General features: G+C 36.2%; 1 protein-coding gene across 1 annotated transcript in view; it reads right to left on the reverse strand.

Annotated features, from left to right (window-relative positions):
- Nucleotides 1–26,208, reverse strand: part of avl9 (AVL9 homolog (S. cerevisiase)) — a 46,140-nt gene that overhangs the window by 5,377 nt on the left and 14,555 nt on the right. Inside the window, exons 2-13 of the mRNA XM_026222921.1 lie at nt 25,227–25,347; nt 17,423–17,508; nt 16,760–16,831; nt 16,579–16,668; nt 16,082–16,148; nt 15,518–15,558; nt 15,384–15,422; nt 15,221–15,290; nt 13,549–14,012; nt 3,005–3,139; nt 1,945–2,164; nt 621–738 (exon numbers count right to left, since the gene is read on the reverse strand). Of these exons, the coding sequence (XP_026078706.1) occupies nt 621–738; nt 1,945–2,164; nt 3,005–3,139; nt 13,549–14,012; nt 15,221–15,290; nt 15,384–15,422; nt 15,518–15,558; nt 16,082–16,148; nt 16,579–16,668; nt 16,760–16,831; nt 17,423–17,508; nt 25,227–25,347 (1,523 nt within the window). The remainder of the gene's footprint in view (nt 1–620; nt 739–1,944; nt 2,165–3,004; nt 3,140–13,548; nt 14,013–15,220; nt 15,291–15,383; nt 15,423–15,517; nt 15,559–16,081; nt 16,149–16,578; nt 16,669–16,759; nt 16,832–17,422; nt 17,509–25,226; nt 25,348–26,208) is intronic.

A 26,208-nucleotide genomic window follows, 5' to 3' on the forward strand; every position in this document is an offset into this window, starting at 1 on the left:
AGTTGCTCATTTAGTGATGTACAACTTCTGTGTGTAGAACAGGAGACCAGAGACTGTTGTGACACAATCTGACCAATTTAAATACTTACAATTAGCTACAAATTAGCTATCAAACATGTTTTAAACAAGTTTTAAAACTGTGTAAAAAATATTAAAATTTTTACTGGGCAATATATATATATATATATATATATATATATATATATATATATATATATATATATATATATATATACACAGATAGATAGATAGATAAATAGATACTGTAGATAGATAGATAGATAGATAGATAGATAGATAGATAGATAGATAGATAGATAGATATAGATAGATATAGCCTATATAGCAGGAGAAAATGACTAGCAAAGGGGACTGCTAGTAAAGAATATGGGAAAATTCATATCAAAGTTTGAGATCAAAAGCAGAAAAAAACACTGGTTTACAAATGTAAAATCAAAATGTATAACCGTCCCAAAGTGTCACATATTTTTCTGAACAAACTCATTGCTTTTTAAATATGGTTGACATTTTTGGCCTACTATATATATAAAAAAAAAAGTAAGCAGAAGCTAGTATTCTATATGGATTTGTCTTTGCTGTGTGTGACTCAGTTGTTGTACCCTGGTGTGATATTGCCCATGGCTGGATGCTTGTTGCTGATCCACACTCTGTAGTTGTGTGTGATTTTCCAGGCAGATGTGAAAGCAGTTCCATAATCTGCCAAAAGACGCTCATGATCTGATAAAAAAAAAAAAAAAATGCAGTCAGAAATACCAAATAAAACTTCATGTAATGACAAAACATGATACATACATGAACTTGAACTGAACTGAGATTAATAAAATTACACTATTGGCTTATTGGGGAAGTTGTGGAGAGTTTGACTCCTAACCCTAGGGTTGTGGGTTTGAGTCTCGGGCCGGCAATAACATGACTTAGGTGCCCTTGAGCAAGGCACTGAACCCCAACTGCTCTCTGGGCGCTGCAGCATAAATGGCTGCCCACTGCTCCGTGTGTGTGTTCACTGCTGTGTGTGTGTAGACTTAATGGATGGGTTAAATGAAGAGCACGAATTCTGAGTATGGGTCACCATACTTGGCTGTATGTCACGTCGCTTTCACTTTTCACTTATTGCTAAATTAATACTTTCATAAATGAATTTTACACATTTATAGAACACAACTAAACCAACACTGAACTGACTGGTGCTGAATAATGACAGTAAAGTTTTGCAACAGCTTTAAAGCACAGTTTTGGATTTGCCTGATTTTTTAGGTTTCCATCACTTATTCTGTTACATTCCTGTTAAATACAAATGTGAAACTGCTTTAAAACAATCTCTATAAAAGTGCTATGGAAATTAAAGTGACTTGACTTGATATGAACCTGGAGTAGTTGGTAACCTGACTTATTAAAGAGAAAATGAGCACTGAATTTCTGATAAAAATAGATACAGAATAGTAAAACAGAGATACTCTATGGCAAAGATAACAGTTAAAGTACTTAAATGTGGCTCAGTAGGTAACACTCTCGGCTCACAACAAGAAGGTCCACCCACGGATTGAGTGCCAGCTGAGCCAGGAGGCCAATATTTTATGTAGTCTACATCTTCTGTGTTTATGTGGGTTTTCTTTGGGTACTCTGGTTTCCCCCATAATGTAAAGACATGCAGGTTAGGTAAATTGGAGGCTAGGTATATGTGCAATTGTGTATGACTGTGACTGTCGGTCACTGTACCACATCCTAAATGGAAGATAACAGATTGTCTCCATTTCAATACACACACAAAAACATTTCACCATATTCACACCCTTAATCCATCACTTAAATTAATATTGTTCATTGTCAATTAATGTTTATTAATAATACATAGTTATTCTAATACATTAAATGCAAATTAATAATACTTAAATATGTGTAATGTATCTGTGTGTTGTTATGCACCTTGTTGTAGAGCAGAAGATAACAGTGAGTGGATGTATAGGCCAAACTGCGCCCGTATCCATTCGTCTCCACCCTCCCAGCCTGTCCCATCCAGAAACACATCTTCTTTGTTTTCAGTGACATGTTTTACCAGGTAATCAGCGAATCGTAGGTCAGCTGTGCTTAAATACAGCATTTTGCGCAACTCTGGGTCATGGATCTGAATACGAGCTTCATCCACCTGCACAGAGGCAAATTTAAAGGGGTCATATGATTCGATTTAAAATTGTCCTTTCTCTTTGGAGTGTTACAAGCTCCTGGTGCATAAAGAAGATCTGTAAAGCTGCAAAGACTAAAGTCTCAAATCCAAAGAGATATTCTTTATAAAAGTTAAGAGTCAACCACACCTCCCTAAAATGGCTCATAACACGTCACACATGTCTTACATCACGATGTGGGAAGATTTGCATAACACAGCCCAAATGTTCACAAAGAAAGGAGGCGTAACATATATTCTCGCTGTTGCCGGTGCTATGTTGTGGTGAAACTGTGTTTCATTGTGAAAGTCTAACTACTTTGTTTGGGGTTCCAACAGAGAACAGAAATAGAAAGCAATGGTTAAGTTGTATTTACAACACTGTTCCAGAACAATTCAACCCAAAGGAAGACTGTTGGAGAACTGTTTCCTGATCCTGGGAGGTTAGAATACAATGCTGGCTGTTCTGACTCACAGGCTGTAAGTATGTTTACATATTTAAATAATTAGAAAAATGATAAAGAATCATTTTCATGACTGTGCTACAGTAATGAGAATCATTATGGAGAATAAAGAAATTAACAATCAAAGGTAAAGACGCATTACAGATGCATTACAGTAATGAAAATTTAGATTACAAATTTTTATGACAATCATGCTTAACTATTATCATGAAAATAATGTCACAATGCAAACAATACACAGAACTCAATACGGTGACATTATTGACGGGGTTTGTGAGATTCATCCAATAACATCCTGTATGTCGGCCTCTATAATATTATAATAATTATGGAGTACAGACAAAAAAGCAGATGTACTCACATCCACAATGGCATCACTCAGGTGGCGCTGCTGACGGAAGAGGATGTTGGTCGCTCCAGCAACAAAACCTCGAACACTTATGTCTGACAGCAGGTGGTGCTGTTGGAGTGCCATGTATGGCATGCACAGGTAACCCTGGAAAAAGGTTGAAAAAATAAAACTGGAATGATTAATCCAGTCCTCAGGGTTTGGTTGGTTAGCAGTTAGTCCTGGTTGGTAAAACCTCAAATTACATTCAAAAGCAAAACATCTTTCTGCATTCTCATTCTTGTTGACATCTTGTCAGTTAATTTTGCTATTCTATGTATGTCTCCTTACATTTCGATGTCATGGTTTTTTTTTCTTGAGTTGTCAGTTTATTGAAGTGCATATCTATGATCAACTAATTTGCTGTGTAACTTATATACGGTGATTCTTGTCCTTAATACATTGCATCAATAGTTTAAATCAATGTACAGTGGGTATAGAAAATAATCTGTATTTATTATTATTATTATTATTATTTTTTGCTTTGCAGCCTGAAATGAAGATGGACAGTTTTTGTTTTATCCCACTGTATTTACCCGGTGCTGCTTATAACATCCAAGTGTAAGATATAACACAAACATAATAAACAAAAAATAAAAAGAGATTTACAGAGTTGGAGAAATGATCATCCCTCCTAAAAATGACTTGTAAACTCAATCAGGTGTAGCTAATCTCCTTCTCAATGGCACACAAAGCAAACAATCAACTATGGGTGGCAAGGCACTGTATTTGGTTCAACACAGACCCTTCCTGGATCCGAATGTTTATGGCAAAGAGTTGCCATTGTGTGCATGTGATAATATCACATATTCTCTACAAATGTGGCTTGTATGGGAAGAAAAAGGCCACTCCTCGAGAAAGAACACATTCAGTACTGTAATACTGCTCAATGTAATACTGTAATACTGCTCACCATCCAAATAACAGCATTCCTACAGTAAAGCATGAATGTGGTTATATTCTGTTACGGGGGTGTTTCTCTGCAGCAGGGACTGAAGCACTTGTCAGGACAGAAGTAAAAATAGATGGGACAAAACACCGTCAAATCCTTCTGGAAAATCTGTTGTCCTGGACTGCAGTCCATAAAGGGTCACTATCAAATTTAACTGAACTTGAGCAATTCTGCAAAGAATAGTGGGCAAATATTGCAATGTCTAGATGTGCAAAGTTAGTAGAGACTACTAACTATAGGCTAGTGACAAATGGTCAAAAAGTGCTTTAGTTTTCGAGATACCCCTACCGGAGGTAGAACTAAACCCAACAATGTTTTTCCTCATCTCTAAGGTCTCCCATATATGAAATGGATTCTTGGCTAAAAATATTTTACTGCTAAGATTGTTAAATTAACAGATATTGTTATACACCACAAAACCAATAAAGGACTAAAATATAGCCTGTCCGTATGGGAGTTAAGGCATATAAACTAATGCAGATCAATCACACAAGCTCTGAGAGCTTTGAAACTTGACATGTTTGTAGTCAGGAAGTTGATTAAACTACTAGAAAAGACTGGATGTGAATATCTTGATGTATGGAATAAATAGACACATGTAAACACACATCTAAAATAAGCGGACATGCACAAATTTAATATCTATGCAGAATGTTTTCATTTACTTTGTGCTTGCTTTGCCTGGCATTATCATAGAAACACATATGATGGCTTGTTGGAAAGGTGGGGTTGTGCTGAATCCAGCCGTACCAAATGATATATGTATATATAAAATAAAAGAGAAGTGTTCTGTCACTCAATGTATGAGGTGTCCAAAATGAAAGAACGCTGGACAAAATAGCCTCAAGTCCAAATCACATTATCAGTGGTGAGAAGAATGTTGACAAATTCATTGTTACTGCAAAGTAACTTACATTAGGTAAGTGCTGATCTATATTTATGATACATTTAATAATGATACATTTCATAAGGCACAGTATACTATACAATTCATATGAACCACAGATCCAATTGAATCAGGTTAACATTGGAATGGAACACCTTTATTAAAATATCGTCACTGACGGGCAGAATCCTCGCATGTCCAAATTTTTTCTATTTCATATTTTTTCACAATTCAATGCTATTGGTCAAACCCCTCGTGGTAAACAATCTAAAGTGTTGAAAATAGATTGAGAGCAAATCTCTTAACTCCATTGGACACTTCAACTGTCTGAGAATCCTCGTAACGCCACCTCTTCTTCACTCCGCGGCAGGAACTTCCACGGCATTTTGTGTCCTCAGGATTTAAAGTCGCAACGATTGAGAAATCCTCGTCGAGCAACACATAAAGCAAGCCTTAACTCTGATTTTATCTATTTTAAACTATGATATCAGTTATTGATGTATTTTAAATGTCTACTTATTACTAGGCAAGGCAAGTTTATTTATATAGCACATTTCATACACAATGGTAATTCAAAGTGCTTTACATAAAATAAAGTAAAATAATCATGAAGAAAAATAATAAAAATAAAGACAAGCAATTTTAAAACTTTTAAAATTATGAAAAAACTACTTAACTAAAATGAATTTAAAAACAGAAAATGATTTTACATAAAAAACAGTGAAAATATAGTGCAATCAGTTCGGACATTGCACAGTGCTCATTCAATAAATGCACAGCTAAACAGATGGGTTTTGAGTCTAGATTTAAATGTGACTAGTGTTTTAGCAGCATAGTAACTAAAGGAGGACTTCCCCTTGTTTTGTGTGAACCCTTGGTATTTCTAACTGACTTGATCCTAGTGATCTGAGTGCTCTGTTAGGTTTATATTCAGTGAACATATCTGCAATATATTTCGGTCCTAGGTCATTTAGTGACTTATATACGAGTAAAAGTACTTTAAAATCAATCCTATATTTAACTGGAAGCCAGTGTAAGGACCTGAGGACTGGTGTGATATGCTCAGATTTTCTGGTTCTAGTCAGAATCCTGGCAGCAGCGTTCTGCATGAGCTGCAGCTGTCTAATGATCTTTTTGGGAAGGCCAGTGAGGAGCCCATTACAATAGTCCACCCTGCTGGTGATAAAGGCATGAACAAGTTTCTCCATGTCTTGGCTGGAAACAAAACCTCTAATTCTTGCAATGTTTTTGAGATAATATGATTCTGATTTAGTTACTGCTTTGACATGACTACTGAAACTCAGACCGGTCTCCAGAATCACACCATATTCCTGACATGATTTTCAGTTGTTTGACCCCTAGAGTCAAGGTATGCATTCACCTTGAACACTTCATGTTTGTTTCCAAATGCAATGACTTCAGTTTTTTCCTTGTTTAGCTGAAGAAAGCTCTGGCACATCCAACTATTAATTTTATCAATGCACTGGCAGAGGGAGTCAATAGGCGGATCTTTTGTGACGTCATTGTTTATGTTTGTCGCGTTGCATCATGGGAATCGTCTGGCAGGAAACACCGCTACCTGTAATTTGATTGTTTTGCACGTTTGGAGGAAGATTTAGAGAAGAGGATGGTTCACTCTTGCTGTGTGGTCGATTGTACGGTTAGTTGGGGGCCTGATAAAAAGTTTTTTCGAATTCCCTCCGAAAAGGGTAGCGAAAAATGAAAGAAATGGTTGCATGCAATTAGGCGATTGAACCTGGACGTTCCGAAGAAAGCCTGCAGCTTCTGATCGAGTTTGTGAGGCACATTTTGTTCATGGTAAGTCTTAGTGACTATGTATTTATAGAAGATTGAATAAAAATAAATAAATCTGAGTCAAATCAACCGACTCATATGTTTTCGCTTTCTGATTCAGGTGTCCCAAACCGCAATCCACAGCACCCAGACTATGTTCCTCACATCATTCTGCTTTCTGTTTGGCAGAAAAGATTGGCCCAACTTTTCGAGAAACAAAATAATCATAGGCCTTCAGACTTTTGAAAGCCTTTAATCTTTCATGAGTGAAGGGTCCAGGGGTTTCTATTGAATAAGAATAAATGTCTCCCCAACAGATTGGTGGCCAAGATACGGGCGAGTCAGACCAACGTTTTTTGTCATCCCAGATCTCATATGGGCTTTGAATAGCTTCGATTTTGTCACCAATACAAATTTTTAGCTTCTCTCCAAACCTCCTCCGGTCTTCAGATGTTAAAGTGCTTATATATTGAGGATTTTGCCCGCTAAAGGCCCGTTCACACCAAGCACGATAACTATAAAGATAACGATAAAAATCGTTCTCAATATTAAAGAATAGCAGAGTCCACACCATAACTATAACGATAAAGGCACAGAGAAACTATATCGTTGGAATCACTTTCAGAACGATTTTTTCCCCCCTGATTAATGATAAAACATTGCCAACCAATCAGAATCAATCCTGCTGTAATGAGCTCGAGAATTTAAAGCAGCAGATGTGCCGCGTCCGCTTAAAATACACAGACAATATCGTTCGCTGGTGTGAACGCTAATATCGTTATCTTTATAGTTATCTTTATAGTTATCGTGCTTGGTGTGAACGGGCCTTAACTCTCTTGAAAGTGCTCGTCGCGTCTTTACAGCCCGCCATACTGTTTGTTTTGTCGCCACACAACCACTCGCGTATGCGTACAAAGATGTCATCAAAGATCCTCCTATTGGGCTGTAGTAATTTGGAGATAAGGCTAGGTAAATCTGGGTATCATCAGCATAGCTGTGGTAGGCAATTTGGTTCTTTCTCATTATTTGACTTAGTGGAAGCATATACAGGCTAAACAAGAGCGGTGCAAGAATTGACCCTTGTGGCACTCCACATGTCATGGACGTCCACTTAGACTTATGCTCTCCTAGACTCACATAATAGCCTCTCCCTTCTAAGTATTACCTGAACCATTTGAGTACCATCCCAGAAAGCCCATCCCAGTTTTCCAGTCTCTGTAGAAGTATGTTATGATCGATGGCACTGTGCATGTAAAATGCCCCAAGTAGGCTAACAGGTTTTATTTATGGGAGAAAAAAGGTCTGTCTACTGGCGCCAAGTAAGCCTATCTTTGCATAACTCTGTTTTTTTTTTCATTTCTTACAATAACGAATGAAAATCGTTAGGTTAGATAAATTTGATTAGGCTTGTTTTGTTAAAAATCCATAGCTGTAATGCTTCGGTAATGCTCCACACAGCTGTAATGCTCCACACAGCTCACGCTGAAAAGCGACACAGTGCCTTACTCGGAGACTGGCCCCATTCTCTCTTGCACGGCTGCTTCGCTAGCATCATCGGATGCCTATCAGAATCCGGGAGTTAAGACCGCAGTTTGAGCCAGTGGCTTGAATTGATATGGCTCAGGCCCTGGCCCTTTGTCCTCAGACATCTCGACATCCTCCACTTCAGGTGAAGGTGGGGGAGAAAAGTCCTCTACTTCAAATGAACGCTCTGTTGCAAAACTACTTGCGTCACTAGAGTCACTCTCCATTTTAGCGACTCTAACAGCAGCTGTCAATTAATCTGTCACTGAGGGTCTCAGGTTCACGCCCCACCGGCTCAGCCCTGCCCTTGGTTTGTCCCCTCTATCTCCACTGTGCTCTGCCCACTTTTCAGCATTTTTCAGATATTGCCAGTGGGTGGAGTCAGGCTCTGACCAGGGGTTTAGTTACCCCTTAAAGCCTTATCTCTTGTCAAAAGGCTCGACACGACCGCAGACTTTGATGAACTCTGCTGGCAGCAGCGACGTCTGTGTCTGTATCATTCTTATCAATGAGTACATAACCTCGTATCTCCCTGCTCCCAAGTCATAAAAATCTCGTATCTCAGATTAAACATGATTTTGTCCCACCCTCTTTGTTTTTTGATGATGGAAGCATAAAGAAGACAACAGCAGCTGCCAAGTGTAAAAGAACCATCAGCATATATCATTGATGGCATGGATCTTCTTCAAATGCTCAATGATTCAGCCTTTCAAACACACAATGACCTGGGTGAGTGTGTCTGGAAAAAGATCGCAACTTTAATGGGAAAGGAAGGTAACAGCTGTGTCGTTATAGTTTTTGATAGATATGACCACCAACACTCAATCAAAGATCTTGAAAGACAAAGAAGAGGCACCAAGATGGGCATCCTAGCACCAACCTGGATGAGCTGAGGTGTCAGCAGCAAATCTACCCCCAACAGAAGATGGCTTCCAGCAACATGTGCTGAGAGCCGTGTACCAAACAGCAGTGTGGCATCACAGCCACCTGGCCAAAACTCTTCTCTGGAACCCAGTTGGTAGAGGATGGAGGCTCAGAGAAGGTGGCTGCATTTAATCTGTGATGTTCCAGAAGGCACCAGCACCTAAAGGAGTTAGAGACCTCACCCACCTCTACTGTAAAGACGGAAACTGTGCCGATGCCACCAAATGCCAGTGTCTTTCTGTGGGCTTGACCTGCACAGGGTTTTGCTCTTGCCCTGACTGTCCAAATATGACCCACTTTGTCACTGATGACAATGTGGATGAGTGGTGTGTTGCAGTTGTAACATCATGGGGGGTTGACCCCAAAATGTTCCAAGAGGGTCTGGCTGCAGGCTTGTACTTGCACTCTCAGACTTGCACACTCAGACATTTGCACTTCCGCTAGTGACATCACTTGCAGTCTTTATTTTTTATTTTGTTTATTTTTTTAATTATTTTTCGTTTGAATTTCCCAACATTTTATAAAGCCAGGTGGTGAAGACAAGAAAAAAGAAACTAAATTACAATGTCACTTGCAATTGCTACTTGAACTCTCCGCTACCTGTGACGTCTCTAGCTAAGCGTAGAAACAAAACACTTAACATGGCTTAATATACTAAGATGCTATTAAAATATCAAATTAAATGTACAGTTCATTAATATAAGGAATATGTATATAGTATTTTCCTCACATACCGCAAAATGTGGCATAATGGACATAGATGAGAAAGGCCAAACTCATGCTTCTCTACTTTATTAAAATACACAACTAATATGTACAGGCAAGCAGGTGAGCCCAGAATAAACGAAACACGCAAAGTTTCACATTAAGCATTTTTCCATATAGAATAAACTGTCTACAACTTGTTTATATCACTGTCTTTGTCCATTAACCTACATTATGTGTTTTATTTATAATGATTTTCTATAGGAGGAAAACGTTTAATGTACAATCTAACGCACTGCATTCTGTACTCGTCTTCTTGCCTGTACGGAGTTGATCCTTTTAAAATCACTTAATGCATAATGCCCATTCATATTTGCTGGTCTGTATATACTTAGAGTCAACAACAAGACATATAGCCTTGTGTTCATAGCCATCTGCGTGCCTTGTAGTACATTGAATAATAACTATATCGAATTTGGTCTTTTAATTGAACTTAATGTGTCTGAATACATTATGCCACATTAAGTGTTCGTTTTTTTCTACAGGAGGAAAACACTTAACGAAAGACTTTGTGCATTGCGTTCATATTCTGCTGTTCTGTGGCCAAGGTCCGTGCTTGTCTTTTTCTTGCAGGACCCTGTACGTTATAGTGCTAAATTAGTTTTAATCGTTTAATCACCACCACAGCGTCTTGTCTCCACTGGCAACATGCACGATTTGTGCTGATTGCAAGTGAAGTCCCAGGTAGCGGAGAGTGCAAGTAGCGATTGCAATTGATATTGTAATTTTGTTTATTTTTTCTTGTCTTCGCCACATGGAAACTGTTATAAAATGTTGGGAAATTCAAACAAAAAGTTATCAATAAATAGAACAAAATAAAAAATAAAGACTTCAAGTGGCCTTGCTAGCAGAAGCAGTGTCTGAGAGTGCAAGTAAAAGTCTGCAGCCAGACCCTTCTCCAATGGTTACCAAAAGCAGTTGATGTTCCAAATGGTTGCTGCTAGAAAATAAACTAAACAGCCTGAGAAGACAGGGCTCATTTCCTCGAAGTGTTTGTTTCTTTAGTTAGATTGCCATTTGTTTTATTTAAGACAGTAATTTAAGTTGTATTGTGTGAAGTTAAGTTATAGTTTTATTAAAAAGTTCATTAGGTTAAAACTCCTGGTCTCCTGTCTGTGCTATGGAAAGGTGTTATCTTTCGATTTCAATCTTTGTTTCCATATAGTACAAGGTGCCATATTAAATATTTTTTGATGTCTCTTATATTTGAATTTCTCAACATTCTTCTCACCACTGATAATGAATGATAATGAATGGGTTTGGACTCAATTATGTCAGTGTTCCATTTTCATTCATTTTGGACACCTCATACATTGAGTGACAGAACACTTCTCTTTTATTATATATATATATCATATTTGGTATTACTGGATTCAGCACAACCCCACCTTTCCAACAAGCCATCATATGTGTTTCTATGATAATGCCAGGCAAAGCAAGCACAAAGTAAACGAAAACATTCTGCATAGATATAAAATTTGTGCATGTCTGCTTATTTTAGATATATGTTTACATGTGTCTATTTATTCCATACATCAAGATATTCACATCCAGTCTTTTCTAGTAGTTGAATCAACTTCCTGACTACAAACATGTCAAGTTTCAAAGCTCTCAGAGCTTGTGTGATTGATCTGTATTAGTTTATATGCCTTAACTCCCATACGGACAGGCTATATTTTAGTCCTTTATTGATTTTGGGGTGTATAACAATATCTGTTAATTTAACAATCTTAGCAGTAAAATATTTTTAGCCAAGAATCCATTTCATATATGGGAGACCTTAGAGATGAGGAAAAACATTGTTGGGTTTAGTTCTACCTCCGGTAGGGGTATCTCGAAAATTCAGGGGCATTGTCACTAGGGATGCATCGGTCCGATACGCATAATCAGTATTGGCTCCGATAGTGCCATTTTCTACCAGGTCAGTTATCGGTCAGACGAGACTGATCCAAATCTGATATTGTACATATACTATTCTGTGTTATTTTTTGAGCCCCACGAAAGGCACAAAAACCAAAAAGCACCAAAAAGGTTTTGTTCACTATAGTTTTACGTGTTCTGAAGCTGTTCCATAATTCAATGTGATCAACAGACGAATATTTAAAGAATTAAATTCAATTTCACAAACTCTTCTTTCTGCTGAAGCTGTCTGTCATCCTCCATTCAGCAATCAACTGAGTGTAGCGTTCGGTTATTACAGTAGAAACAATTAAACACTTCTCAAAAGAGCGCACGGTAACTGATGTTTAAAACTATTAAAAGAAAAGGCTCAATAAACTAACACACATATTTAATATGCTATGTATCAATATCTCTTCCCTTTGTACTAACTTTTCTATGTGAACTCGGAGGGCTGTGCACTGACGCCGTGTTGTGTCAAGTGCAGGCATAAGCGCTCTGTGCTACTTATTGGAGCCTTTGGTATTATAAAACTTTTCTGCGCAATCAAAGATTATTAATAGTCTTTCTTGTTCTGTCCTATCTATCATATGCTGCTGTCTTTATTTCTGTGCTATACATTTAAAATAAATTTGTTTTATATTTCTGTATAAATGGATTTACTTGTTTTTTGATTAATGTATTTCACAACAATACAAAGAGCAATGTGTAACATTTTACCAGATTTTAGACTTAATCACTTTTTGTGAATAAAATATTTCACTTGATTTTATTAAATTATTGTGCACCCATGATTTTTCTAGAGTATATTTTGCTGCTGAATTGTCCACTGACCTAGATTATAATAGTATTTTTATCAGATTATGATTATTTATATATATATATATATTTATATATTTATTTATTTATTTTTTTGTTATCAGTTAATTCCATCAGGTGCCTGATTTCACATAGAGCAGCTGTTAATACACAGAGCCGTTGTTAATAGAGAAGATGCGCAAATCCACTTCATTTTCAGCGTTTTTTGGCGCATCTTCTCAGTTAACAACGGCTCTGTGTAGTAACAGCTGCTCTATGTGAAATCACGCACCTGATGGAATTAACTGCTGATTAGAGAACCGGCTTTACTGACGAGATGCGCATAACGATCGGCCGATCGTGATCGGAGCACCATTAAAATACATACATATATATATATATACATACATTATATATATATATATAATAGGCAAAATTTTCCACATCTGTCTAGACCCTGGAAATTACTTGAAAAACTGTAGCTGTATTTGATATTGCTTCTCTGTTGTGAAAGATAATAGGGGGGGCTCCTTGTGATATCTTGTATGCTAATTAGATTTAAGTAAAAAGCTGTGTCCCACAGACAGAACTTTGGGTTAAGATTCATTTGAAGGCTGAAACACAAACATTGCTGCTGAGGAACTGTGCTAAACTACTACCTTCAACAAATTAATCTTATCACAAGAACAGTGGTCAAGCTTACTTACTTTATGTATTTTTATATATGTGAGAAATCTAATACACTGACCACCCAAACGACTGCTCAGCCAAATATAGAAATATCTAACAGTTGTCTTTGTTAGCCAATGTAGCCTTGAGGTAATCCAAAAATTACAAAACAAATGTTCATACTGTGATATTTGGATGGCATATAGTTCTAAAATATATATTAAAAATGCTATAATAAAACTTAACTTGAACAAGTGTACTGTAGATACCATTATGGTGGATGTGGATTGTGTTTTGTGTGCACACCTTTGTAAAGACAGCGAGTGGTAGTCCATACTGGTCCTCTTGCAGCCCAGATACCAGGCCCGAGGTCAATATTCCCTGTCCTGTGGCCGACTGTGGCTGTACTGTTATTGGCAGTCCTGAATCTGTGTCAAACATATTTAAATGAGCTATGTCTACTTTCCCTTCCATTTCGTCCACCACATGAGGCTCCAGTGTCTCCCATTCGCACTCTGAGTCCAGCAAGCCTTCTGCATGAGGCTGAAGGTAGTGTGTGTCCAAAGTAGTGTTACAAGGCTTTGATTGATCCGACTGATCACTGACATCATACCTGTCCTCAAGCTCTTTTGATATGTTAATAATATCTGTAGTAGACACAGAGAGTGATTCTTCATCTGCAGATATGATTTCTGGTGAACTGAAGTCCTCTGAGATGCTCCTCCGGGGCTGATAGTGAGAGGAATCTGCCAGTCCATGCTCTATTACACCTACAAAACAAATAAATTTTTCACAACATAAAAGTTACTTTTGGGAATAAACAAGTCAGAAACTTGATTTACAAAATTGACAGAACAATGAAGCATGGGTTTTGGTTGACTTTCTGTTAGCTGCTGCAGAACAATCTAGTCTGTTCCTGGCTCTGGCAAAAGAACTACAAACACTGGGGAAAACAGCCTTGCTCACACAATTATTGATGCAGATATTTCAGTTTTTACAAATCACAAAATTAAACAGTTATACTAAATTACAGAAAAATATTAACAATGCAATTAGTCTGACACATTTACATTGACAAGTTACTTATTTTATGCTGGACTGGCCACCAACTAAACTGAAGTTTCTGTTGGTTTCTACCAAACTGGAACTGTACTTTTCAACTGTATAAAAGTGACAATAAGGTACTGAGTTCAGTTGCATAAAGCAGGATGAACACGCTCTGAGTTTCACAGTAGGTTTAGGGTTGATAAAACCAAAAACCAAACCAATTCCAACCCAGTTTAGATCAGGTTCATTCAGTAGGCTCACTGAACTTACTTTTCTCTGTCAACTCAGTTTGACTCAAAGTTCATGATTAACGTAGCAGACACTCACAATCCTACTCCGAATAAAACCTTTCAGTGTAAGCTACTATTGTCAATAAACAACAGTAAAGAACATTTCATTTTCTTGAGTCTGAAAAAACTGATTTTGTTCAATATAAAATCAAACTTACTTGAATGAAATTGGCATTGTGTAAAATTATTGTATAAAACTATTATCATTATGCTTGTTCATTATGTAAATTATCATTATGCTCATTTAAAAGCATCGTCTTTATGCATATGAACATGATTTTGAGTTTGTCACACCTTAACATAAATACTGATACTTTGAAATAACACTTTTAAACAGACTCGGCCTGTACTCTAGTCAAAGCTCACAAATGAGAAAAATCTCAGTGCTCTGCTCCCTATAGCCAGTCGAACTCTGGTTTAGAAGCAAACGTGCAATTTCTTTGGAAACATATAGTCATTAGCATATTATAAAATGATTATCAGAGTATGTAAAATTAAAAGCCAAAAAATTGTTTGTATTAGATAATTTAATATAATTTTTAAGAATCTTGTTACTGTCAAGTTACTGAGCAGTGCTTCAGTTTTTAGTTTGAGTAACACACCCACCAAGCAAATCTGACAACAGATCACAACCTTTTTACCTGGAAACAATGACAGGACGGTCATCAGAGTTTCAACCAATCTCTTCACTGGAGACACATAAAATAGGATCTAAAGGAAGATAAATACTTGTGTCATTACAACTAGACTCATCTATGAGAATCCACTTTACTATAAAATGTGTATTGACATGGTAATAATGACCTTCTTTTCTAGCAGAATCAGTTTAAAGAGAATCAAAACCTACAGCAAATAGAGAGAAAAAAAGCATTTTGATCAATTCATATTATGCATAAGGATGAAGCAGAATTAAAAAAAGAAAGAGTCCAGTCCTTTACCTTGTGTTTAAAGTGCAGAATCAAATCTCGGGCAGACAGACCTTTAGTTAATAAAAATGTAAATAAATAAAAGTTGGAAAATAGGAAGTTAATAGGGTTATGTATACTACGGCCACATTTATTTCAAATGATAATTTGTACTTTATCAAGTCCCAAAGTTGTCATGAAAACACCATAAATAAAATTTGCTTCACAATTTCATAACTGGTGCTTGAGTAGTTATCCAAATACTCCTAAAAAGCATTTAAAGATAACATGAAACATCATTTGTAACCAACTGACTTCCATAATGCAGGACTTTTATGTATAAAATAAAATCTTCTAGTCTAAAAAAATTAAGATTGAACTGTTTTTTCTATAGGTTTTTACTGGATTCTTAAAAAAAGTAGGATGTGTTAAGTTACACACAATAAGACAAAAGAATGTGTATTTGTAAAGTAAATTTGGACATTGCACTCTCCTCATCCAATTACTGTTATTTAGAGGTTAAATGATCAGTTATATTAGTGAAAAGCAGATTCTTGAATTACTCAATTTTAGTAGTGAAAAGTGTTTTTGAATTACCCAGATAAATCTGTGATCCCTCCAGTGCTGTACAGCTTAAAGATCTGTTCATATGATCATACAGCTCCTTCAAAGAACCAAAAACAAAAATTCATGAAAGATGCACTGAGTGATTCTCTGCTTCTGGCCGTCTTTTTATATCGAAATCTGTGTTGATGCAGCATTACACAAAAGCAAATATTTGCAGTTACTATAAAAAATAATCTGTTCAAACATATATTTGACAACCCTGATTAATTTATTCTGGAACTGAAAGTGGGCAGATAAAAATCCTTTTCACACATACATATGCTGTTAATTTCAGTGTGTTGATTTATATTATATTTACTGTTTTCTAAGGGGTTACTTAATTTTAGACCATTTAATATTTTGTAAACACTGATATGACTGGAGTTCTACATCTTTAAACAAATCTGACATAAATATTGCGCATCTCATAAAAGCATTTTTACTAGCTGTATTAGTTCTTCAGATGAAATGTGTGTGAAGGAACTTGCCTTTAGGATGGAGATCTGAGAGAAATCTTTTTCTTCAAAGTAAGCGTGAGTTATGAGCTGAAGTTTAGCCTGTATCAGACCAAACAGTGGCTGAAACAACAATACATTACATTAATAATTTTCAGAAACAAGCAGGTATTTTTATGTAAATAAAGGTTTCTCTGCCATATACATGTCTTACCAATCGACTAAGAACACAAACACTCTTCTGAACTGTCTCTCTTGTGATATCTGCCTCTCGTACTTTTAGTGCCTGTAACACAAAACATTAAAATATCAGATTAGACACAATGTGATTAAAATATCTGTCAAAATACCTCATTTATTTTTTATTAAGAAGAAATTATGTTGGATTGAGAAAACCATTTTACGTTATCCTTTAATTGACTGACTTCATTAAGAAACATCTCTTTTACTAATAACAGCATGCTATCATTATAATAGCATCAGACTACATTCTTCTGGCTTATGCTTAAAAATTTATGTTACACTTTAGATTAGGGAACACATATTCATTATTAACTAAGGGTTTTCCCTCAATTAGCTCCTAATTTGCTGCTTGTTGATAGTAAGTAAGGAAGATGTTGTAGTAGTTATGTTAAGGTATGGGATAGGCTTAAGGGATCTAGAATATGGTCATACAGAATAAGACATTAATATGTGCTTTATACAGTAAATGCTAATAAACAACCATGTTAATAATATGCAGGCTAATAAGCAACTGGTTATAGTGTTCCCTAATCTAAAATAACTAAAATTAAATCAATTTTCTTTTTCTCTTTTTATAAAATAAACAAAACAGCAAAATGTGACAAGAATTAGTATAAATTATTCATGGACAAACCTTAGCCTCCATCTGTCTGTAGCAAGAAACTCCATAAACACATTTCTGCTGGCCATCCAGAGGGGGCAAATGAAAGTAGATAGTGTCTGTCCGTAAAGAAACACAAAGTACTGTTTAATAACAGATATACAGTCTGGAAATACAGTGTTTTCTCACTTTCAATTATTTTACCAATTAATCAATAGAATTTGATTGATTATTCTGCTCTTGCAATTAGTTAAAATACTGTTATACATAACAAATAAAAGATATTCTTATCACTTCAGCTTTGGGAAATAATATTAATTACAATTATTATACAATTAATTTATACAAATAAATATATTTGAAAAACAAAATGAGATGACAGAGAAACCTTCTTAATTACCATTTAATTACTATATGAAAATTAACTGAATACAATTCTGCATAAGATCTCCTTTTGTAAGTATATATAATATGGATAAGAAAAAATTAAAGGTAAGTGATTAGATGTTTTATTTTTGGATAAACAATTTTATTCACAATATATACTACCAGTCAAACATTTTTAAACAGTAACATTGTTTTTATAGAAGTATATTCTGCAGATCAAGTCTGCATGTATTTGATTTAAAGAACAGCAAAAACAGGAAAATTTGTAACAATTTTTTACTATTTAAAATAATTGTTTTTTATTTGATTATATTTTTAAATGTAATTTATTCCTATGATTTCAAGGCTGAATTTTTAGCATCATTATTCCAGTCACATGATCCTTGAGAAATTAGGGGTGCTCTGATCACGATCGGCCGATCGTTGTGCGCATCTCGTCAGTAAAGCCGGTTTTTTTAATCAGCGGTTAATTCCATCAGGTGCGTGATTTCACATAGAGCAGCTGTTACTACACAGAGCCATTGTTAATAGAGAAGATGCGCAAATCACGTCAATTTTCAGCGTTTATTTGCGCATCTTCTCAGTTAACAACGGCTCTGTGTAGTAACAGCTGCTCTATGTGAAATCACGCACCTGATGGAATTAACCGCTGATTAGAAAACCGGCTTTACTGACGAGATGCGCATTAACGATCGGCCGATCGTGATCGGAGCACCTCTATAAGAAATCATTCTAATATACTGATTTGCTGCTTTTGAATGGTATTGCGTATAATGTTACAAAAGCTTTTTATTTCAGATAAATTCTGATCTCTGGATCTTTATATTCATCAAAGAATCCTGAAAAAAATTTACTCAACTGTTTTAAATATTGATAATAATAATAATAATGTTTCTTGAGCAGCAAATCAGCATATTAGGATGATTTCTGAAGATCATGTGACACTGAATGTATTGTGTATTGTTTATTGCAGGGGTTTTTAAAGTGTTGGCTGCGCCTTCCCAGAGCATGTCAAAGAGGCATGCAGAGTAGTAAAAAATATAGCCCCAATTTATCTACATAAACTATATAAGACCCTGGACCACAAAACCAGTCTTAAGTCGCTGGGGTATATTTTTGGCTATTTTAAATATTGTATGCGTCAAAATTATACATTTTTTTTTAAAGCCAAAAATCATTAGGATATTAAGTAAAGATCATGTTCTATGAAGATACTTTGTAAATTTCTGACCATAACTATATCAAAACTTAATTTATGATTACAAACCTGATTCCAAAAAAGTTGGGACACTGTACAAATCGTGAGTAAAAAAGGAATGGAATAATTTACAAATCTCATAAACGTATATTTTATTCACAATAGAATATAGGTAACATATCAAATGTTGAAAGTGAGTCATTTTGAAATGTCATGCCAAATACTGGCTCATTTTGGATTTCATGAGAACTACACATTCCAAAAAAGTTGGGACAGGTAGCAATAAGAGGCCGGAAAAGTTAAATGTACATATAAGGAACAGCTGGAGGACCAATTTGCAAATTATTAGGTCAATAGGCAACATGATTGGTAATAAAAAGAGCCTCTCAGGGTGGCAGTGTCTCCCAGATTCCCCCAATGCTGCGGCGAAAAATAGTGGAGTAATATCAGAAAGGAGTTTCTCAGAGAAAAATTGCAAAGAGTTTGAAGCTATCATCATCTACAGTGTATAATATAATGCAAAGATTCAGAGAATCTGGAACAATCTCTGTGCATAAGGGTCAAGGCCGGAAAACCATACTGGATGCCCATTATATTCGGGCCCTTAGACGGCACTGGATCACAAGCTAATGTAATGGAAATCACAACATGGGCTCAGTAATACATCCAGAAAACATTGTCAGTGAACACAATCCACCATTGACGGCTAAAAGTCTATTTGAAGTTCTTTCTGGAAAACTGGGACGCCATGTCATCCAGACTAAAGAGGACAAGGACAACCCAAATTGTTATCAGTGCTCAATTCAGAAGCCTGCATCTCTGATGGAATTGGATTTGCATGGGTGCATGTGGCATAGTCAGCTTGCACATCTGGAAAGGCAACATAAATGCTGAAAGGTATATCCAAGTTCTAGAACCACATATGCTCCCATCCAGACGTGGTCTCTTTCAGGTAAGACCTTGCATTTTTCAACATGACAATGCCAGACCACATACTGCATCAATTACAACATCAAAGCTGCCTAGAAGAAGGATCCGGGTATTGAATTGACCAGCCTGCAGTCCAGATCTTTCACCCATAGAAAACATTTGCCGCATCATAAAGAGGAAGATGCAACAAAGACCTAAGACAAGAATGGGACAACAAACACAGAGGTTTGCAGACTGTTATAAAAAGAAGAGGGGATGCCACACAGTGGGTTTTAGATGTGTTGATGCCATGAAATTTAAAATCAGCTTATTTTTCCCTTACAATTATACATTTTCTCAATTTAAACATTTGATATGTCATCTTTGTTTTATTCTGAATAAAAATATTGAAATTTGAAACCTCCACAAATCATTGCATTCTGGTTTGTACTAATATGAATTGCTAAGAATTCATCTGGACAATTTTAAAGGTGATTTTTCTCCGTATGTTAATTTTTTGGCATTCTCAGATTCCAGATTTTCAAAACGTTTTTATATTGGCCAAACATTGTCCTATACTAACAAACCAAACATCAATGGAAAGCTTATTTAGTTAGCTTTCAGAGGATAAATAAATCTCTGAAATAAAATCTAAACTGGTAAACTCCTGGAAAGTTTTTTTGTTTCAAAGGTCCAGTAAGCCAATGCATTCAATCAGTCAGTTCAAAAAAGTGCTAATGCATTATTTCATCAAAGATGGAGGATAAATAAAAAGACTGACATCCAGATAACAGTAAGTAATTCATCTGGTCTGTTCTGGTTTAGAAGTGATTGCTATGGTGCACAAAGGCGTAAGTTCAAAGCAGTTAGAAAGATTCTTCCCTAAAATAGACCTGTCAGAGTAAAAGAGGCCTGAATAGACTGAATTTCTTGAAGGAATGGCTTGCTTCTAAAATGGTACAAATCATACAGTACTTCTGAAAAGAGGCAACACAGGCTACACTGAAATGCAGAGACTGTCACTAATGCCATGTTTCCACCGAAATTACCCAGAACATTTGTACCAGGAACTTTTTTCACCAGGAACTATTGCCCCGTTTCCACCGCAGGAACTTTACCCAGGAACTAGGGACTTTGTCCTGGTACTCGGTGCGTTTCCACCACAGGAACCAGGAACTAAATAAAGTTCCGGATAAAAAAATGCCCCTCAGAAAGTCCCTGCTGGCAGGGTGGTACTTTTTCAAAGTTCCGGAACTTTTGGGGGCGGTACTTGGGCGCTAAACATCCTGATTGGTTGAGTTCACGCAGCGTTGGTTGAGTTCAACCACCATTTATTCGGATCAACATTTTCAAAATATTACTGTTATTGTGTCATGAAATGTAATTTTAAAAGTATTTCAGGCGAGAATGTAGTTGTTTAAAACTCAAATCTGTGGTTAATTTATAAAGACAGCGCCTATTTAAAAATGTGTTTCGCCGATCTCAGACACGGTCAACTCCACTTAATCAGCGAGAGCTCAGTGATCATCTATCCGCCGAGAAGCAGCCTCACTTCGGCAAGACCTTCTGATATGTGCCGCTTGCTCTGATGTCTCTTTAGTGGTTAGACATAAAATATAATTTAGCTGCGGGGTAAATCTAACAGGTTTTCTTTGGTCTGTATTCAATTGATCTATATGTTAAAATGAAAATAAAAAAGGCAAATTTATATAATATTTCGTTTCATTGTAATGGCTGCATATACACATATCCCTGAACTAAGTACATTTCTGCAGCTGTTATTATGTTTAAATGAAAACGAAAGGAGGCAGTGGTATTTGATATCCTATTTAGTTTTATTGTAAATATACAGAGAGGAAAATTGCAGTAACCAAGACGAGCAGACTGAAGTTATGAAGTACACTGCTGTTTGCAGTATTACCGGATTTGCGTCGTCGAGGACATCACACTCCCGAGTGGAAACGCAGAAAGCAACAGCGTTTCCACCGTGGTGTAAAGTACCGGGAAGATTAGGCAAATAGACTGGTGACGTAGGTCTGCGTGCGTTTCTCAATACAAAGTACGCTGATTTTGGACGTGCATCTTCGGTAGTTCAGACTGTGCATTCGACTCGGGAGTGTGATGTCCGCAACGACGCAAATCCGGTAAATCTGCAAACAGCAGCGTACTTGATTTTAGAAAATCTTGTATTTATTTGAACTCAATAGATTGCAGCCTGCCGTTTGGTATGCATAGAAATAAAAACATATAAAAATAAATATTGAAAATAAAATTCAAGTGCAAAATTAAGACAAACTAATTTAAACTTGGGTAAAAAGAAACAAAGGGAAACCTGGCCATTAGTGCAAATCTCTGTAACTGTATATTAGGCCTACAGTTACTGCACAATAAACAGAACACTATCCAACTCTTATGGTGCGTTCACGCCAGATGTGAATAGAGCGTCTGGAGCGAGTGATTTCAATGTTAAGTCAATGCAAAGACGCGAATAGACAACCTCCAAAAATCGGCTAAACACATTTTTAAATAAACCGTATATTTGAGTTTAAAACACCATTCTCACAAATTCAAGACATTGTAAAAGAGCATTATAGGACCCCTTTTACCACTCCTATCCAACCAAGGTAGTGAAGTTAGAAATCCCTATATCATGAACTCTAATTCACATACTTTGTCAATAAGATAAAAGTGGGTTTTGTTCAAAGTTGCTATTATCCATCCACATAGATCTTTGATATGAATATTTTTTGGTAATTAAATATCGCCAGCTAAAAAGTAACTAGTAACTTTTACTCTGAGAATTTTTTGAGAGGAGTACTTTTTACTTTTACTTAAGTACTGTTTTGACAGCAGTACTTTTACTTGTAATTGAGTATTATTTTATCAATGTAGCTAAATTTTCAGTACTCTTTCCACCACTGGCAAATGGTAGTTATTGTAGGGATATGGAAACACATAGTAAGAGTTGGTCACACTGAACTATAATAGAGAACTGGATTGCTCATGACATCATGAAAGTGAATCCGCGTCACACCATATTGGTAGTCCCTAGTGTGAATTAAGGTTTGGACCCTTAGACGGCACTGCATTACATACAGGAATGCTACTGTAATGGAAATCACAATATGGGCTCAGGAATACTTACAGAAAACACTGTCGGTGAACACAATCCACCGTGCCATTCGCCATTGTCGGCGAAAACTCTATAGGTCAAAAAATAAGCCATATCTAAACATCATCTAGAAGCACAGGTGCTTTCTCTGGGCCAAGGCTCTTTTAAAATGAACAGTGGCAAAGTGGAAAACTGAAGATGCGACAAAGAAGACCTAAGACAGTTGAGCAACTAGAAGCCTGTATTAGATAAGAATGGGACAACATTCCTATTCCTAAACTTAAGTAACTTGTTTTCTCAGTCCCCTGACGTTTACAGACTGTTATAAAAAAAAAAGAAGGCGATGCCACAAAGTGGTAAACATGGCCTTGTCCCAACTTTTTTGAGATGTGTTGATGCCATGAAATTGAAAATCAACTTATTTTTCCCTTAAAATTATAAATTTTCTCAGTTTAAACATTTGATATGTCATTTATGTTATATTCTAAATAAAACATTGAAATTTGAAACTTCCACATCATTGCATTCTGTTTTTATTCACAATTTGTACAGTGTCCCAGCTTTTTTGGAATAAGATTTGTATTCAAATCCATCTATGATACTAATTCCTTTATGTTGATTAATTCCTGAATAATTATGTTCACAAAGAAAAAGGCTACATTTTGTGTTGGATTATTTACCTGTGTGGTCAGTGTGAGGCAGACACACCCAACTAAATGGTATAAATCTCTTATCCTGGCCAAAAAGACCATAAATATCTAAACGGAGAGCTAGAACAGAACAGACTGGGCATAGGCTATGCCTACATAACTCCAGGTTCACACACTCTGTCTGTGGTGCGTATTTTTTTTCAAGCCCATGTTAACAGATCAGAGCGTTCACATTGCATGTGGTAAAAGATGCGAAAGATGTGAACAGAAAAGATTAGAAAAAGAAAGGTGCGATAGGGCATTAGCATAGAGAGAGTTGTGAGTACAGGGGACACAATTTGAGTGAGAGGAGAAAAGTTTTAAGTGTGAGGTGTGAGCAGCGTGTATCTGAGCACACGTGTCTGGTTTTGTGACAGAGCAAAAGGAAATCTGCATGTGTTTGGAGAGATTCGCACTAGCGCATTATTTTAATGTGCTTTCAACACATGAGGCACCACTACAATGAGCTCTATGACCAATGCATGGCAAAAAAAATAATAAATAAAAATAAAATAAAATAAAAAACCCTGGACACAGATTTTTATTTATTTATTATTATTATATTTTTTTGCCATATGTCTAGACATTTTGTCACACATTTACTTAGTGATTATTTTGACTTATGTCTGTTCAAGAGATATGTTATAACTCTCTGATAAAGTTCTAATTGGTTTTCTTTTGGAAATAGGTTTCAAATTCAAACTGAATGCATTTATGACTGTAAAGCAAGCATTTCTGTGTGTGTCAAAATTGTGATGAAAATCAAAATCGCAAAATTGATCAATGAAATTGCGATAGGTTTTTTTGGTCCATATATCATAGCCCCAATCAAAAGTGATACATATGTCCCTTGCCGGTGTCCCTGCACAGTGGAGTCGCAACTGTAGAGTCGATGGTCTTTAAAATCTTCGGTCATCAAACTGAGGAGACTTTCACGCAAGTGCTGCCGCGAACGCTGATACAGTATGCTTACTTTTTAATACTCATTTGACAAAACAGAAATTGATTTCAGCAGAACACACTTTACTGTTTATCACAACAAAGGACTAATCAAGCGCAAAACACTCACAAGGTATGCGATACGGTAGAAGACCAAACCCTAAACAATAAACCCAAAAGAACCCAAAACACTTATTAACACTTAAGAAACGTATTTAGTCTATTCAAACCCTCTATGGTAAAAAAAAATCTAGTTTTTATTTTTGCTTGCTTTGTACAGTCTGGTGTTTTTAAAATGCTTAAAGACAACCCATGTGCAAGTTTATCAGTGTACTGCAGCATACTAAAGACTCAAGTCTCAAGCCGCCCCTGTTTTCTACCATCACAAACATGTAACCAATCCCCTCAACTTGTGGGGCAGGGCTGTTTTCTATTTACAATATGTTTTGTAGCATTGAGCAACATAGACAATCACAGATATATCTGCTGATTTTACAATGACCAATCAGAAATATACAATTAATACAAAACAAAATAATTTAGGTAGAATTTCATAAACCCTTCAACTGTTTTAGTGAAGTCTAGAGTAAATTGAGACTTTACCTTCTTGATGATTGTGAGCTCCATCTGGCAGTGCCAGGAAAGGCAGATATTTCCATTCTTCTGGAAGTGTGTTACTGTCATGACCCGCCCCAGGAATAATGGGAGGATATGAGAATTCTACCTGAAATAAAAATAAAAAGACAACTGTAGACTGATTTGGGGTCAATGGCTGAATAATATTCTCAAAGCGCTATCTGAAAACTATAAAACTTTATCATATTTTTAACATAACTCAAATATTTGAACATCTTGTTCTCAACAATTTTAATAAAAATGAGAAATTACATTAAAATTTATATAATATTATATATGTGACTAAGACCATTAAATTAACAAAATAAATGACTTTTTATCATCATGTTAAAGGGTTAGTTCACCCAAAAATGAAAATTCTGTCATTAATTACTCATCCTTATGGTGGTTCCAAACCCATAAGACCTCGGTTCATCTTCGGAACACAAATTAAGATATTTCTGATGGAATCTGAGATCTCTCTGACCCTCCCAAAGACAGCAAAGGTCCTTACACCATCATCATCCAGAAATGCAGTAAGGAGATTGGTAAAATAATCCATGTGACATCAGGGGTTCAACCGTAATTTTATGAAGCTGTTAGCCGCACCACAGAGGTCTTACGGGTTTGGAACGACATAAGGTTGAGTAATTAATGACAGAATTTTCATTTTTGGGTGAATTATCCATTATTTATTTAATAAAGAATAAATCTAAATGGATTATGTATAGTAAGAGGATCATTATTTCTGTGCTGATTTATTTACTTTAGGCTGTATCTTCAAGACATAAATCCTTGTATGCACATTATTGTTGTTACTGTATTTAGGTGCGTAGGCTCATAGACAGGCAATCAAAGAGCTGGCCTACACCGCCAAGTGGACAATTCACTGGCTGTGGATGAAATGGAGTGACACCAGATGGACTGCCAAGGAGAGCAGATAACCAAGCCTGATCAACCTGTAATAGGC

The sequence above is a fragment of the Carassius auratus genome, chromosome 37 (genome assembly GCF_003368295.1).
Source record: "Carassius auratus strain Wakin chromosome 37, ASM336829v1, whole genome shotgun sequence".
NCBI classification, from domain to species: Eukaryota; Metazoa; Chordata; class Actinopteri; order Cypriniformes; family Cyprinidae; genus Carassius; species Carassius auratus.